Source organism: Microplitis mediator, chromosome 8 (assembly GCF_029852145.1).
Source record: "Microplitis mediator isolate UGA2020A chromosome 8, iyMicMedi2.1, whole genome shotgun sequence".
Classification (NCBI taxonomy): Eukaryota; Metazoa; Arthropoda; class Insecta; order Hymenoptera; family Braconidae; genus Microplitis; species Microplitis mediator.
In genome coordinates, this window is record NC_079976.1 from 17,888,524 (window position 1) to 17,907,782 (window position 19,259).

At 35.1% G+C, this 19,259-nt stretch overlaps 1 protein-coding gene across 1 annotated transcript; it reads left to right on the forward strand.

Moving 5' to 3' along the window:
• The first annotated feature begins 5,709 nt into the window (after nucleotides 1-5,709).
• On the forward strand, nucleotides 5,710-6,531 carry LOC130673859 (uncharacterized). Its single transcript, XM_057479075.1, has one exon. It carries the CDS (start codon nucleotides 5,710-5,712, stop codon nucleotides 6,529-6,531), a length of 822 nt encoding a protein of 273 aa, XP_057335058.1.
• Nucleotides 6,532-19,259: the final 12,728 nt, after the last annotated feature.

Here is a 19,259-nt window from a genome sequence, read left to right on the forward strand (position 1 = left end):
TTTCGGATATCTTCTATACTAATTTGTGATAATCCTCGAACTTCAGGTTTTGTATAGTCATACATTTTTACTTTATATTTAGCAGCGATTTCTGACGCTTTTGGTGGAGGATTTAAGCGTTTGATACTTAAGCTTAAAGCAACGGATGATCCAGGTGTGATAATCATTTCGGCACCTGTATAGTGAAAAGTGTTTTTACCATCCAAAGTATTAACATCATAATCAGCATTATCGTGTATAAATTGTAAGAAACTGTCTTCAGTCGGTTGCAATGTCGGTACTGTTGCCAGAACTGCTGAACCTTCGTAAAGTAATGTTTCATCATATGATGCACAAAACCCAAGCCGATGTAGGATATTTATTAACAATTTAGACGCATGATTGGAGTGAATATACAATGAAAGGCTAAGCTGGAGCACTGATATAAATGAATTTGGCCTAGTTGCACTCATAATAGCATGAGCGATTGAAATTATTTTTTTAGCAGAAGCTTCTTTATCTCTCTTGTGAGGTAAAATAATTTCTTCCAAAAACATTATGAGACTTGTTGGAACAACTTCTTTCACGTTGTCGCTGCTGAAAAATTCGCTTGCTGATGGATAATATTGTAGTTCCTGTTCACTTGCGCGTATGTCTTCACGAATGTATTGAGCAGCTAATTTTAAAACTTCACTCTTTTGATCAGCTTCACTTTGAATTGGTAAATTGCTTTTAAAATAATCCTTTAACATATTATCGCTAAAACCTTTCAAAGTAACAATAGTTTTCAGTGGACCACGTCTAGTAAATACAATATTGTCTCCAAACTTTTAAATTAACATCTCTTTTATATATTGATTGGATGGTATTGGGTTGCCCATGAGTCGTTGAAGATCTTCAAAGCTCCACTGACAATCTTCAGCATTTTCAAGAAAGTCAAATAATGTTTGGAATTGAGCCGAATATTTTGACTCTCCATCAGGGTTGGTCTTTTTTTCATATTCTCGATCTCTAAAGAATCGTTTAGAGCAGTCGAGATGGTATTTCGCTCCCACTGTAGATAAATCCGCAATATCAATAATACGTGCTAAAACTTTGACCGATTCTTCATCATCTTTCTTACATGCGTTCATTAGGCGTTCTCTCATAGGAGAATTGGGTACCAATTTACATATTTTACGCCTTTTGCTTAATAATTTTTTATTCTCAATTAATTGATCACAAACTAAGCCGCAAATGAAACATAATTTCTTGAAGTCGAAAATATTTGATGTAGAGGCTTCAGAGTTCACGGATGTTTCAGATAGTTTTCTTCTTTTCACTGCTGCAATACTATTTTGATTCAAATATTTGAAATAACAGCTTTTATGTAAAATGAGTTTTTCCGCGTTGAGCCATTCGACGTGTTTATCATCTTCGATTTCTTGGCTAATACCAATTAATTTTTGTATTCCCAACTTTTTTACAGTTGATTTTGCTTGGTCCGTTCCATCGAATCCTACACCACATATATTACAATTTTCCTCTTCCATTGTTCAGTTTATTAGCACAATACAAATATAATACACAAAAATTCAATTCTCTAAATATTTAAAGTTTAATGTTTGTCTATGTATGACGAATACTAAAAAGAATCTATTAAGTTCAGGATAATAGCACGAACCTCAAAATCAATGATTCTTGAGATTATATTAAAACTTAGTATCACTGTATTATTAGATTTTCAGAAACACGTGGGTTAGTTCACTATAGCACAATCAACGATGCAAAGCATGTGAAAATAATATTCTAACTGAACGAAAAGGGCCTTACTGTAATTTGTGCCTTTACCGAAAACCCCTATTCGTATATGCGCGTGCGCGTAAAACCAAATGAACAAGGCTTGCACCTGGCGTCTATTTTATTACCTGACAAGTCTGAGAAAAAATAGCATAAAGGACACAGTGTCTTTTGAAATGAACATAAATTACATTCACATTAGGTATAATTACTTCATGGATGTACCGAGTACCAAATTAGAACTTATAATTCACATTCTACTCGATGACGAATATTACAACGATCATAAATAGTATTAACACAAGATAATGAAGTATTCTATTAAGATAATGAGCCGAAAGAAAAATCAATCAAAGAAGCAAATGTAAAAATAATGAGAAGTAAAACACAGCGAAAATAATTTATAATGTATTACACGTATTTGATTAAATAAATTTAAGTTCTCTGGACGATAAGTTATTTTTCCGATTCATAAAATTTGCAATCTTTTGATACGTATATTGTATATACGATTTTTTTTTTAATTTGTTAATAAATTTTTTATAAACAATGACGTAAACTTTAAAAAAAAGTTCTCTACACAATAAGTTATTTTTCCGATTCATAAAATTTGCAATCTTTTGATACGTATATTGTATATACGATTTTTTTTTTAATTTGTTAATAAATTTTTTATAAACAATGACGTAAACTTTAAAAAAAAGTTCTCTACACGATAAGTTATTTTTCCGATTCATAAAATTTGCAATCTTTTGACACGTATATTGTATATACGATTTTTTTTTTAATTTGTTAATAAATTTTTTATAAACAATGACGTAAACTTAAAAAAAAAGTTCTCTACACAATAAGTTATTTTTCCGATTCATACAATTTGCAATCTTTTGATACGTATATTGTATATACGATTTTTTTTTTAATTTGTTAATAAATTTTTTATAAACAATGACGTAAACTTTTAAAAATAGTTCTCTACACAATAAGTTATTTTTCCGATTCATAAAATTTGCAATCTTTTGATACCTATATTGTAGAAACGATTTTTCTGAAGGTTTGATAATATTATTTATAACAATATGAGAAATGAGAAATGATGAAAAATAGAATTTCAGTCGTTGGAGACGAAAAAAAAAAAAAAAAAAACAAAAGATCATTATCTGTCCGTAGGTATACGCACGGTCGTAATCCGTTAGAAAAAGACACTACGACTTATGCCTACTTTCTCTCTCTAGCAATTCCCGAAGATATCCGAAGTCCTATTTTTTTTAAGTCCCGTAGCAAGAAATTTTTCTAAGTTTTTATATTGAAAATTATAAAGAAAAAATTTCAAAAAATCGACAAAAATTCGTATATACCATTCGATTCAGAATTTCGCGAGATGAATTTCTGTCGTATCAAAAAAAATAATTTTTTTTTTTTTTAATTGTTGATAAATTTCAAAAATTTTTAAAACGGGTTGTTTTATGAAAAAAAAAATTTTTTTAACTGTCATTACCCGTAATTATTTGGGTAATGGTTCAAACAAAATTATCCATTAGGTCATTTTATTTATTTTTCATTTTTTCTATTTTTTATTTAACAAAAAGTGATTTTTACTTTTTTTAAATTTAAAATTCGAAAAAATTTTTTTGGAAGTTACCAAATTTTTTTATGGTTGATATATGATTTATTAAGAGAATAAAAAAAAAAAATTGTTAAAATATCGATTTGCTGCCGAGTTACACTCTTTTGTTTATCCGCGCGCGGACGAAATGACGCGCTTTTTCGTTTTTCGCGCTTCAATAATTTTTATCTCAGCAACTATTCGTCGTAGAGACTTCATTCGAAATTCATTTTGTTCGTTATTAAATCCCAAAAACAATGATACTAGTTTGTCTCGATAACTTCTCAATACTTTTTGAGATATTTCATTTTACATCTAATTTTTTTATAAAAAAAAAAGATCACCCTCCAAATTTATGGTAACTTTTTTCCTTGTATTTTTTCTAGTATTTTAAGAAAAAAAATTTTTCAAAATCGATCTTTACCCACCGAAAAAATGATCTTAGACCATTTTTTCGTGCGCATCGACTGGACTATATTGTATATACTGAATTCACCATATATTATAATAGCGAAATATGAGCGTAAGCTCATATTAACTTACCCATTAGGCATGCATTGCATGTGGGTGTCTCACCAACAGCCACCACGAGACCGACCTCATTTGGACCCATACACTCCTCCCATCTCAGGAAATAGAGAGACTCTGGTCGAAGTGGGGCTTGGAATGGATCCCCCATGGTACCAGACTTCAGCTCTGGTGAACTGCTTGCATAGATTAGTGGTGGGACGCAAGTTCTCCCCATACCCTATGTAAAGGGCCACTCCACTTGTTTCTTTCGGGTTCCCACAAGCAATTATACGCTTGTTTCGAAACGCCCCCTCTAAGATTTTCTACTTTCCCCAAGCCAGATAGCACACTAATTATTCAAGCCAAATTAAAGTTGGGCGGCTTGGGGGAACAAGTTACTACAGTGCGTTTTTGTTGTTTTGCCGCTAATTTGCCCTGATAGCCAAGTTGCCTGTAACTTGTCGACAATCTACTAGCGCAACCTGTCGCCAAGTTGGCCGCAAAAATTTAGCATTTCCATAAGTTAACGGCAACTTTCCGAGCAACTTTCAGCTCGTGTAACTGTTGCCGACAACTTGGCTACAAGTTGCTCAGAAACTTGGTGACAGGTTGCGGCAGTAGATTGTCGCCAAGTTGCTGAGCAACTTGTAGCCAAGTTGTCGGCAACAATTACACGAGCTGAAACTTGGCGACAACTAGTCGTCAAGTTGGTCGCAACTCAGGTACACCAACTTTCTGATCGGAAACTCTGGCTATCAGGGTGATTATCCAAGTAATGGTAAAAACGAAACATTACCATATGAGCTAATAGTTCAATTGATTTACTAATCGATGTTAATTTCATTATAACCAATTGCGTGCCTAAACTAAAGAAAAAAAAACTAAGTGCAATAAATCACTACAAAACTGTACTGGTCATCATTAATCTTCTAACAATAGAACCCGTAAGTACGTCCATTTTATTTTCTTTTTTTCTTTTTTTAGAATATTATTAATTATTTTGGGTAAAAATATAATAAAAAAATACTTATTGTTGAAATACAATTTCTTTTTTTTCAAAATAAATTAAAAATATGAACATTTTTTCATTAACCTATTTTTTTTTTTCTAAATTAAGATGGACAACAAAAACAATGCTAATGGTAAGTACATATTATATAAATATGTTAAAGAATGTAGACAATAAAAACAAATAAAATATATATATATATATATATATATATATATATATATATATATGTAGCGACAGCTACCAAAGACTTTGAGTCCCACTCGGGTGATTTTCGGCGAGACTCGCGTGTTGACGCCGGCGCGAGCCTCATATCCACACATATACTTACAGTCTCGAGCAACCGAACCGTATCACGCACTTTTCGCTCTGTACAATTATTCCTCATATTTTGTTATCAATAAATATCACGTTAATATTTAATTCTTTTGAGTTTATTAATTTAAGTAGTGATTTTCCCTAACCATAAATCTTACATTAGTGACCCCGATGTGATTACAAGCGATATAAAGTGAGTGAAACGGTGAATAACCCGCGTTTTCACCGGCTTACGCAATCACCACCCGTTGTGAAATTGTGAAATAAATTGATTTAGTTAAAATTATCACCACCGGTGCATTGCTGGGCAATATTTGAACGTTTTGCCGCATCGGTAATTAATTTAAGGGACCATTAGTGCGAATTAAATTGGTGAGAATTTTTCTGACGAAATCTCAGGAATTTGGCGCGTACTACTGCGCAACAGCTTCGCGCATAATTCTCTCGTGTTCACGTGACACTCGTGTGATTCTTTTGTGTTCTGGCAGTGACGTAGTGCATGCCGTAGACAATGACAAAGCACAACAAAGACGCAACTCCCGCTGCCGCCGCACAAATTGTTACATCGCCGATGTTCGCCACTCCCCCTCCGGTTTTTAATCCGAAGACAACCGCGCTGTGGTTCGCGCAACTGGAGGCGCGATTCGAGACGCATGACATCGCTGACGAGAAACAAAAATTTATTCATGCAGTTTCTCTTTTAGACGCAGATGCCGCAGTAGAAGTCGAGGCGCTGATCGTCACACCTCCAGCGGTCAATCCGTACACGCAGCTCAAAGAAACGCTGATAAAATGTTTTTCAGCCTCTGAATCATCGAAGCTGCGAAAACTCCTAGATGGCGAAGCCATTGGAGACCGCACACCGACGCAGTTCCTCCGTCACCTCAAGGCACTCGCTCCAAGGATCGACGAGGCGGTAATAAAAGCCAAATGGATAGCTAACCTGCCAAAGAAGACCCAGGAACTGCTCTCTATATCTCCAGACAACGCTACACTGGACCAACTGGCAAAAACTGCCGACAAAATCCACGAAGTCTACCTAGAGAAGCACACGGTAGCTGCTGCTTCAGCAACACCGGAAACTTTGCCACTCGAGAAGTTAGTCGCAGAATTGGCTCAGCAGGTTGCATCTTTAGCCAACGATCTACACCAGGAGCGTGGAAGAAGCAAACACCGTGGATATAACCCAGCGTCCAGGAGTCTGAGCCGCAGTCTATTAAAACCTCGTCTGAAGAAGTCAGGACTCTATCGTTTCCACGAGAAGTACGGAGCGCAAGCTTTCCGTTGCATTCCTGGCTGCAAGTTTCAGGAAAATGCCAGCGGGAGTCAGTAGAGGCGGACTGCGACTCCCTAGCATCGTCGAACCGTCTTTTCGTAACAGATCAAGCCACGAACACACTTTTCCTCGTGGATTCTGGCTCAGATCTTTCAGATTACCCTCGGGGGCGATTAAGATGCAAACCAGAACCGGCTGGATACCAACTCCACGCCGCAAACGGCTCACTTATCGAAACTAACGGTTTAGTCCAGTCGGCAAGTGATTTAAATGGCGGTCCTAGTAGATTAAGCGAGGCGGAGACCGATTTTGACGATTTTTTTTTTGATTCCGCACTAAAAAAGGATTTCCAAAAAAGTTGAACAGGTTTCCCGTGTTGCTTTTGATTATTTAAATATTTAAAAATTAGTACTTAGTTAACTTTTAAATATCTCGGAAACTATAGGGAAATCGGGAAAAAAAATTAAGAATAAAATGTAGAGAAATAATCAAAGAAAAAAATGAGACCAATCCGAAGTCTATACGACTAATAGTTTACGAGATATGATTTTTTTAATGCAAATTAATTTTTCGCCGCGCGCGCGGGAGTAAACAATTACCTGGAACTTTTTGAAAAATGCATAAATTAATAAAAATTTTTTTCTAATTCGTAGTTCTTACAATTCAAGCCGATAAACGAAAAGTTTCAAATCGAAAAAATCATTTTTTCGATTTTTTACATTAAAAAAACCATTTTTTGGTTTTTTGGATTTAAACCAAAAAATGGTTTTTTTGATGTAAAAAATCGAAAAAATTATTTTTTCGATTTGAAACTTTTCGTTTATCGGCTTGAATTGTAAGAACTACGAATTAGAAAAAAATTTTTATTAATTTATGCATTTTTCAAAAAGTTCCAGGTAATTGTTTACTCCCGCGCGCGCGGCGAAAAATTAATTTGCATTAAAAAAATCATATCTCGTAAACTATTAGTCGTATAGACTTCGGATTGGTCTCATTTTTTTCTTTGATTATTTCTCTACATTTTATTCTTAATTTTTTTTCCCGATTTCCCTATAGTTTCCGAGATATTTAAAAGTTAACTAAGTACTAATTTTTAAATATTTAAATAATCAAAAGCAACACGGGAAACCTGTTCAACTTTTTTGGAAATCCTTTTTTAGTGCGGAATCAAAAAAAAAATCGTCAAAATCGGTCTCCGCCTCGCTTAATCTACTAGGACCGCCATTTAAATCACTTGCCGACTGGACTAGTTTCATAACCTTATCATTGAATCTAGGCCTACGTCGAGATTTCACCTGGCGATTCATCATCGCGGATGTCACAAAGCCAATCATCGGGGCCGATTTCATGAGTCATTTTGGCTTACTTATTGACCTCAAGAATAAACAGCTACGGTACGACACAACCGGTCTCCAGACCAGCGTAGATTCCATCGAGTCCGATGCAAATCGCATCAAAGTAGTCGAAGGCAACTCAGTTTATCACAAACTGCTTATCAAGTACCCAGCTATCACTCGACCAGAAGGAATCACCGCGACGAAGAAACACTCGGTAGTATACCACATTAAAACGACGCCTGGACCTCCAGTATCGTGTAAAGCACGACCTCTGGCGCCGAACAAGCTGAAAATTGTTCAGGAAGAGTTTAGACAACTGATCAAACTTGAAGTCGCTCGACCGTCGACCAGCGCATGGGCATCTCCGCTACATCTCGTACCAAAGAAGTCAGGAGAGTGACGACCGTGTGGCGACTACAGACCGCTCAACACGGGCACTGTGGACAACAAGTACTCGATCAGGCGACTCGCCGACTGTGCAGCAGCACTAAAAGGTAAAAAAGTTTGGAAAATCCAAAAGTGCACGCCTCATAACGCTTATTCAAAAATACAAAATAATTTATTATTCAAGTATCCTACCGAAGGAATTAGAATTAAATAAATAAATAAAAAAATAAATGATATTGGTTTTATAATTATTATTATTATTTTTTTTAATATCACTTTTAGTTACTTGAATTCTAGGGTTCATTCTTTCGCGGTTTTGGCGTCCGATGAGAAACGTACAGCGCATGCGTGTACATATTCATCAGCCTGGCTAACAGCGCCTGAAGGTGGCCAAAGGCTGAAGTCGTACAATCATAGAAATACACCCATATATATAGATATGTAAAAGACCAGTGTTTTCAATATTTTTTATTAATTATTATTAAACGGCAGCGAATTAAAAAGTCATTTTAAATAGCAAAAAATCCGGTGTCGTTCTGAAGCTAATAAAACAAGAATGGTCCCGATACGTTGAGTTTGACGGCCGTGATTGTGGCACATCCACACGTACAGACATCCGGACAAGCACGACAAAGTTTTTTAATCATATTTTTATTAATGTTAAACAAAATATGTGTGTTTTAAACACATCGAGTGTGATAATTAGAGTATTTATCTTGATAATGGTGCATTTGTATTACCTTACAAATACAAAATGAATGAAATACATGCAATTTAAGTCCGGCGAATTGTTTGACTGGGACATGTTGAGAGTAATGCACAACCTCAAACGCTTCGCGTTATGAGGCGTGCAAAAGTATTTTCTGTTATAGATTTCGCCAGAGCGTACAATCAGATCCCAGTCGCTGAAGAAAACATCGAGAAGACAGCGATCATCACACCATTTTGCCGATTCGAGTTCCTGTATATGACATTTGGACTCAAAAATGCCGAACAGACATTCCAAAGCTTCATCGACGAGGTCACGAGAGATCTTCCTTTTGTATTCGCCTACATCGACGACCTCCTCGTAGCATCAGACGACGAGGAACCGTACCTGGAGCACCTGGACATTAGGGTGTCCGTTATTTCCCAAATCGATTTTTATTTACCGATCGCCCCCTGAATCTTTAGTTCATGACCTAAAAAAAAATATCCAACACAATGAGGCTCTTAATTTTCAGATTAAACCGTGCCCAAATCATTTTATATTTCCCATTTAAATAACATGGGATTTTTGGACTTTTGACTCTTAATTTTTTTTCTCAGAAACAAATGAGAGTAAAAATTTTATCGAAGCATATTCTAATAGGAAATTGAACGCTCTACAAAAAAGTTTTCTTATGGATTTTCGATAAAATAACTCCTTCAAAAGTTATTTAACGTTAAACTTGTGTTTGTTATCAATCCTATAATATTTTTAATTCTATTTTCATTTTTACCGTTTTTGGCTATAAAATCGTTGAAACAAAAGATAATTATTATTATCACTAGAGTACCGATGATCATTTATGTAGATTTCATGACCTAAACAGAAAATCAAGGGAAAAAAACATTGTTTTATGAGAATTCTCATTTCTATTATTTAAATAATAGAAATAACATACCTTTCTTCGTACAGACGAACTTTAAAATGAATTAATGGAAAGTGGTGAAATAAAAATGTAATAACTTCTTTGTCTATAATATTATAAGCAGATTTATTATCATTTTTGCTTTCTTTCGTAAGCCTTCTAAATAGTCGTTATTGCCCGCCCACGTTTTACATCTAATTTCAAAAAATTTCTATCAATGTTAAATCTTTCAAAAAATTGTAAGTAATCCGAATTTACTTACGAATTGTTAACAATTTACAAGTAATTAATGATGTCACCGAAAGAGCAATTAAATTAACTTGAGAGTATATCAACATTTTAACAACACGAGAAGACCAAAAACAATATTTGATTCAAGTTGTAAATGAGTACAAAACAAAATATCCTAATGCGACCATAGCTTTCTTAACAAAAAATTATAAAGAAAGCAAAAATGATAATAAATCTGCTTATAATATAGACAAAGGAGTTATTACATTTTTATTTCATCACTTTCCATTAATTCATTTTAAAGTTCGTCTGTATGAGAAAAGGTATGTTGTTTCTATTACTTCTCATAAAACGATTTTTTTTCCCTTGATTTTCTGTTTAGGTCATGAAATCTACATAAATGATCATCGGTACTCTAGTGATAATAATAATTTTTTTTTGTTTCAACGATTTTATAGCTAAAAACGGTAAAAATGAAAATAGAATTAAAAATATTATAGGATTGATAACAAACACAAGTTTAACGTTAAATAATTTTTGAAGGAGTTATTTTATCGAAAATCCATAAGAAAACTTTTTGTTAGAGCGTTCAATTTCCTATCAGAATATACTTCGATAAAATTTTTACTCTCATTTGTTTCTGAGAAAAAAAATTAAGAGTCAAAAGTCTAAAAATCCCATGTTATTTAAATGGGAAATATAAAATGATTTGGGCACGGTTTAATGTGAAAATTAAGAGCCTCATTGTGTTAGATATTTTTTTTTTAGGTCATAAACTAAAGATTCAGGGGGCGATCGGTAAATAAAAATCGATTTGGGAAATAACGGACACCCTACTGGACATGCTCTTTAAACGTCTCGAGGAGTACGGAATCGTAGTCAACGTCGCAAAATGTGTACTAGGTCAACCCGAGGTAAAGTACCTTGGTCATCTGATCAACGAAAAAGGTATCAAGCCGTTGCCTGAGAAGGTAGACGCAATAATTAACCTAAAATTTTCGAGCACAATTGCTGTTCTGCGCGGTTTTCTTGGTACTATAAACTTTTACAGGAGATTCATCAAGAACGCAGCCCGTATCCTGGCACCGCTGATTAAACTGCTTGAAGGCCCAAAAATTAAAGGTTCAACCCTGATTGCCGAGACACCTGAGCTCCGAAAAGCCTTCGAGGACGCAAAGCAAGCCCTGGCTGATTCAGCCATGCTTGCTCACCCGGATGACGCACCGTGGGCGATATTCACCGACGCATCTAACTCTGCCATTGGAGCAGTTTTCCAACAGCACGCAGACGGCAAATGGCAGCCGTTAGCTATCTTCAGCTCGAAGCTGCAGCCGTCGATCCAAAAATTGTCGACTTACGACCGTGAACTACATGCAGTCTACGAAGCAGTGCGCCATTTCAGGCACATGTTTGAAGGTAAGCACGTTACAGTCTTCACTGATCACAAACCTTTGCTGTACGCGTTTCAGCAACGCACAGAGAGAGCCACGCCATGGCAGTTCCGTCGTTTGGACTTCGTTGGAAAATTCACGACTGACATCCGTCATGTCTCCGGTCACAAGAACGTCGTCGCCGACATGTTGTCCCGAGTCGAAGCCATCGCGACACCTATCACGACGCAGGAGCTAGTTTTTGCGCAACGCAGAGACCCAGAACTTCAAGACCTGCGCAATGACCAAAACTTGGCGATCCAGTGGCAACAAATCAAATTCGAGGACTACTCAATCTTGGTATACTGTGATGTTTCATCAGGTAAACCAAGACCGTACATTCCTGGTCCTCTTAGGAAGCAAGTTTTCGACTCGCTACATTCCCTGGCTCATCCTGGAGCCAAAGCGTCGATAAAACTGGTCAGAGAACGATACGTCTGGCCGGCAATAAAAAAAGATTGTCGAGAATGGGCCAGAGCCTGCCTAGATGGTCAGCTCAACAAAGTCCATCGTTACGTGTCGTCACCACTCGCTCGTTTTGACCTTCTAACGCAGAGATTCGAGCATATTCACATCGACCTGGTCACTCTACCAACATCGCACGGATACACCAAGTGTCTCACCATCATCGACAGGTTCACACGTTTCCCGGAAGCTGTCCCACTAAAGAACGGCGACGCTGACACTGTAGCGCTCGCACTCATCCAGAACTGGATAGCCAGATACGGCGTACCACTGAGGATCACCTCAGACCAAGGAACGCAGTTCACATCTGCGTTATTCCAAGCGATGACGAGATTTTTCGGCATAAAACACCTGAGGACGACCCCAGGTCATCCACAAGCCAATGGAATGGTAGAACGTCTGCACAGGCAACTCAAAGCCGCCCTGCTGTGTCACAACGACACATGGTCCGATGCACTACCCGCAGTACTCCTCGGTCTACAAGCAGCCTGGAAAGAGGACATCCAAGCTACACCAGCTGAACTGGTATACGGCGAGCCAATCCGCTTGCCCGGTGAGTTGATAGTCCCATTAAATAGGCACGCTGACGTTCAAAACGTTTCACGAGACCTGAGAGCACATTTTCATAATTTGGCACCAGCCGACACAGCGCGTCATGAAAAAAAGTCTGTTTTCTGTTTCAGAGACCTGGCTACATGCACCCACGTATTGGTACGCAACGATCAAATTGGACCAGCCTTCTCGGCACCGTCGAGGGTCCTTCCGAAGTCGTGTCAAGGCACGGAAAATATTTCGTCAACTACAGACGAGCAAACAGTCATATCCGTCAACCGACTAAAACCAGCGTATCAATTCGCCGACGATATTTAAATTTTTTTTTTTAATCAGTATTATTTTGTTTGTAAATAGCAGTCATTTTATTTTTAATTATACCTATTTTTAAATAAGCAAATTATTTTTTTTTTTAGAAGGAGAGTATTGTAGCGACAGCTACAAAAGACTTTGAGTCCCACTCGGGTGATTTTCGGCGAGACTCGCGTGTAGACGCCGGCGCGAGCCTCATATACACACATATGCTTACAGTCTCGAGCAACCGAACCGTGTCACGCACTTTTCGCTCTGTACAATTATTCCTCATATTTTGTTATCAATAAATATCACGTTAATATTTAATTCTTTTGAGTTTATTAATTTAAGTAGTGATTTTCCCCAACCATAAATCCTACATATATATATTAAAACAAATCAATTTTGATTTTTTGTTAAAATGAATTTTATTTATTCTTTTCAGAAGAAAGAGATCTTGCTGCAGCAAGAGCGGCAGCTATAGAAGCCATTCAGGCCTATGACTAAATGGCCAATGCACGCGGACGGCAAGTCTATCGGCCACCGTTTCCAAGACAAGCCAACCGAAATGATGATTGGCCACCGCTGCCACCACTTGAACAACAACAGGCACTGCCACTATTGCCACCACCAGAGCTGCCCAGAAATGTTGACGAAGAGGTTCAAAACCAAAATGATGATGATGAAGCTGACGTTGCACTTGAGGTACCAGCAATTCCACATGTAATTCAAAATGATCCGGCAGCAGCACCAGCAGGTGACCAAAGAGCTGCTCCAGTAGCAGCAGCAGCTGAACAAAGAGCTGCTCCAGCAGCGGTCGCTCAAGTAGCTGTTCTAGCAGCAAGAGCTCAAATTGTTCCTCCAGCAGCAGTCGTTCAAGTAGCTCCTCCAGCAGTCGTCGCTCAAGTAGCTGCACCAGCAGCAGGTGCAGAAGTGGTTGCTCCAAATGTTGTAGCAGATGGTACGTTAAAAATAAATTATATATAAATATAAATATATTTTTGATTATAATTTCTTATCTTCCGTTCCAATAATATAAAAAAAAATTTTTTTTACTATGTAGTATTGTAAAATGAGCGAGTGCTCTTTGGGATTCTGGTGTAGGTGTGGTTAATTCAATAACTAACAATTAAAACAAATTACAGATAAAAGAATAGATCTTTATTAAACAATATGTACACTAAAACTATGAGAAAAATAGCGAATGCAACTACATAGATAAGCGATAGCGAATGCGACAAGTAAAGCGGTTAAAAACGCGTGATGGTTAGTAAGACTGCACGATGTAGATTGATTATTGAGACGGCGTCTTCTTCCTTCGTGGCTGCTCGGTGGTGACGTGGCAGCATGGCTGCAGTAACGAATTTTCCCATTGGCTTAAAAGCGCGCCAACAGGAAATAGTTAGCCGCCAATTTCTCTGATTGGCTGACTGGTAGCGGGTTCTCATGCCACCGTAGCACGGTCATGAGCAAGAAATTGTATGTGTCGGGCCCAAATAGCGAGTGACCCGGCACTATACTGACACTCAAGTCAGTAGCGAGTTCGGCTACTCCCGATCGTAGCGGAAATGCACGAAGCTTTTCAAATTGCCTAAGCTCGTGACTGAACAAGTATTCTATTTTCAATTAGCCAATTATTGAACTGGACAAGCAAATCGGTCATTCCACCAAATGAAATTATTTTTACGGGGTGACCCTCGTCGATTTGGTTCAAACTTTGTGGAATCGTTCTATATATTAAAAAAAAAATTCTCTGAAAATTTGAGCATTTTATATGCAGCTGTTTCAAAGTTATGATTTTTTGAACTTTTAAAAAATTTTTGTTTTCAACTTTTGCATTCATTTTTTTGAAGGAAAAAATTAAAAAAAAAAAATGAGCACATAACAATTTTTCGTAGGAAAAATTCTCAGCTTTCCAATAAAAATATTCATTTTTTATTTTATGTTACAGAAGATTATTAAAAATTCGATTAAAGACGAAAAAACGATTTTTATGACTGTTCGGCGCTTGATACATCTAATTTGATATTTTTTTCTAAAAGCTGAGACTTTTTCCCACAAAATATGTGATTTTCACGATGTGCATATTTTTTGTTTGAACAAAATCAATAATTATTTAAATGCAAGTCATTGATTTTATAGTTTTAACAAACTGTAATAGTTCATTGTCTGGCAAGAGATGAAAGAAAACCATGTCAGACGAAAATAAAGTAGGCTGCCCGAGCCGTAGGCAAAAGCTGACAATAACTGCAATCTGAAGTCGTGTTTCATCTCGTGTTACGCACTATTTTTTTCATGATTACCTGCATTGAAAATCATTATCAGTGTCAGCAGCCAGTTAGAATCAAGTAAATTAAAGACCAATGGTGTGATCAACCATTAGTATACGCCTAACTTATGATTTGCAATTTATAATTAAACAAAAACCATAAATACTATTTATTATGTACACAAATTTTTATAAAACTTGATCACAAAGTCAAAACTGTCATTAACGCAGATGACATTAATAGTCTGAAATCACTATTGAACAAAACACAAGAATCAAAGTTCAAATTACTAATTCCTAGACTTGAACCATTGATGCTGGTATCATGAAAAATAGTTTTAAAATTTTTGTCTTTAGAGCTTTACTGCAGATACATACCCGAAAATATATCCTCACACCGCAAAATTTATACATCCGGATATTCAAAATTTTACCAGCGTTGATTTCACTGTTATAAGCAACCCTTATCAAAAGAAACGACTTAAAACGATTGGAAAAAAAATTTTAAATACTTTTTAATGCTTTTGAATACTTTGAATACTTTTGAATCACTCTTTTTATGGGCATTCAACATTACAAATCGTTTCGAATCGATTCGTTTAATCAGGAAATGATGACTTTTTATAGAAAATAAATGTTTTAGACGTACGATACTTGGAGTAAAAAACGGTGAAAGAAACACAAGCAGTGCACCCTATCTCACCTATTGTTGATAGCTTAGGATATATATGTGTTAAAAATGTATCAACATCCTCAAAAAAAAAAAATTAACGTTTTTTAATCATGAAGAGTTTATATTTTATTTAATTTTGTTTAAACAAAAAATATGCACCTCGTGAAAATCACATATTTTGTGGGAAAAAGTCTCAGCTTTCAGAGGAAAATATCAAATTAGATGTATCAAGCGCCGAACAGTCATAAAAATCGTTTTTTCGTCTTTAATCGAATTTTAAATGATCTTCTGTAACATAAAATAAAAAATGAATATTTTTATTGGAAAGCTGAGAATTTTTCCTACAAAAAATTGTTATGTGCTCATTTTTTTTTTTAATTTTTTCCTTCAAAAAAATGAATGCAAAAGTTGAAAACAAAAATTTTTTAAAAGTTCAAAAAATCATAACTTTGAAACAGCTGCATATAAAATGCTCAAATTTTTAGAGAATTTTTTTTTTAATATATAGAACGACTCCACAAAGTTTGAACCAAATCGACGAGGGTCACCCCGTAAAAATAATTTTATTTGGTGGAATGACCCAAATATATATTTTTGTTGAGAATAAAATACTCAGAGTTTGATATTATTGAACTTTTCTAACGAACATATTAGTATTATTACAAAATATTGTAAGACTATTTTGAAAATCAAATTCTTCTGAACAAATTATTTCGTGCAAAGTTATTAAAATTCAGTAATGTTTTCAAATTATGTACATTTAAATGATCATTTTTTAAAAGAATTATGATCTGAAATACTTTGACCAGTTTCATAATAAATATATAATTAATTTTTTCATTAAAAATCATTCATTTATAACTAAAAATTTGTTCAAGAACGAATCGTGAATTTCTTTACTTTTGAATTGCTTATTAAGTTTATTAATTTCAATCAAACATTTTTATCAACCAAAAAATGAATTATTTCTAAGTACAATTAACAAATTCTGATTGATTACTTTGATTTCAAAAATTCATAATTTCTTTTTTCATGATTTGTTGATTATAAATAATTAATTTAATTTTTAATTTTTGTTTTAAAATTTTGGTTTTTAGTACGGCCACGTCGATGGGCGGCAGGAGGGGCATGGCGTAACAGACGAGGGCGTAACCGTGGGGGAAATCATAGTCGAGGAAGGGGTCATCAGAATGAAAATTGTCGTGTATATTATTTTTATCAAAATTAAATAATAAATGCGATATTTTTACCAACTAAATCTTGTTTTTTTTATTGCTTGATATACGTATAAGTATTTATTATAAATTAATAATAATTCTACTTTAATTAAATAACCATTTTTTTTGCAGTTGTTTTTTAGTTGAGTATTGCATCATTATGTCATCAATAGTAATAAGTGTTAGTCAATTGCAATGAAATTTAACACTAACAAAATTTCTTCAAAATGATTCATCTAATTTTATATAGTTCTTTACAATAAATTATATCAACATATAATAATTGCATAAATAAATTAGTTCTTTTATTTAAATTTTAGTCAGAAAATCACCATCTCTTCAGTACCGATAGAGTAAGTCGCAATATTTTATAGTATCTCCTGATTCTTAATTTTAGTATAAAATTTTCTAAATTTAGTAAAGGAAATTATATGTCGCTTAAACTAGCCGACGAATCTAGCAGATCAGTCAGAGGGGTATTCCAAAACTTTTTGACCTAACTGTACCCAACGCAGTTTCTTCTGCAGTAATAATTTCGGTCCCAGATTAGATAAAAATTTGCTACTCTCTTTATTTTTTAGTAAATATAAAAGTCAGTTACAGAGCTTAACAATCAGTTTTTTTTTTATAATTTAAAAGAAATTATGTGTTTCTGGGCTTTATCTGACTTTGGTCCGCGTCTACTTAGAGACTTGGTATTTCCCAGTTATCTCTAGGTATGTCCTAGGAAATCAGAAAAAAATTCAAAAGTGCAGCGACGGAATTTTTTCGGATTTTTTTTTCGATAAAATGACTGCTGTACCGGCGTCCGCTGTCTTTGGACCCGATATCTTTGGTCCGCGTCGACTTAGCGACTTGTAATTTTCCAGTTATCTCTAGAAACGCCCTAGAAAATAAGAAAAAATTTCAAAAGTTCAGCGACGGAATTTTTTTGGATTTCTTTATCGAAAATATGACCGCTGTAACAGGCGTCCGCTGACTTTAAGCCCGATATCTTTGGCCTGCGTTGATTTAGCGACTTGAAATTTTCCAGTTATCTCTAGAAACGTCCTAGGAAATCAGAAGAAATTTCAAAAGTTCAGCGACGGAATTTTTTAGACTTTTTCTTCGAAAAAATGACCGTTGTACTGGGCGTCAGCTGACTTTGGACCCGATATTTTTGGCCCGCGTCGACTTAAGGACTCGACATTTTCTAGTCATCTCGAGTAATGTCCTAGAAACTGAGAAAAAAATTTACAAGCCCAGCGACGGAATATTTTTGAATTTTTTTTTCGATAGTTTTTTTTTCATAAGCTCACGATTTTTTCAGACATGAGCTGATGCTTGACCCGATATCTGTGGTACACGCCGCCTCAGATAATCGGAGATTCGTAGACACTTCCAGAATCATCGTACAGACGTTGAAAAAACGTTGAAAATGCCAGTGACGTAATTTCTTGAAATTTTCGAAATTACTTCTGCGTTTATATACTTCTTCTGATCTCAAAAATCCAACGCTTATTGGATTTTGGGATCTTTGACTCAGTTTTTTTCATAGCTGTTTTGAGTATCTTCGATTTGTAGATTGGGGCAGTATTTTTTTTTCACTACTTTGCATTTCGTTATGTTTACTCTCAGTCTATATTCATTCTGTCCTAATACTCTGTATTATGATATTATACACCATGTGTATAATATTTCATTCACAAACGAAAGTTAATTTTGTTAATAAGGTTTACGTTAAATTTTCAATCCGACTACTTTTCCCAATTACTGTCTCCACTCATCACCTAGATCACGATTCCAGGCGTCTGTTAATCGATTATGGTCAAAGAATCACCTTATTTTAAAATAGTTTCTTTTGTTTAAATGAAATTTAGTATACTGAATGTCAGCGTAGCCGAAGGTTGTGAGTTCTAGTTCAGTTTTTGATTTTTTAGTTAGTGAATATTTTCTTTCTGTCACGATATTTCAAGTTTGATATCAGTCAATCGTTGTGTGTTGTTTGTTTCTATTGAAGTGTTCTCATTCTTCAGTTGATTTAACACACTGCTTTGGAGTTTTTAATATTTTGTGCAATCACTGTAGTGTTCCTGCCATCGACAAGTGAGTGAGTCGTTTCTTATTTAAAATTTTACTGCAATTTTAATTTATGTAATTTATAGCGAAATTGTTAACTGCTATTTCGTTTATTTATTATAAAAATTTTTTTCTTTGATTTTCCTATCTTATTTATTTATCTGTGCCAATTTTTGTATTTTTTTATTTTCGCTTTGGTATATTTGTTAGCAATAATCTGTTTTTTTTTTACATCAGTCATTTGTCTTACTACGATTTA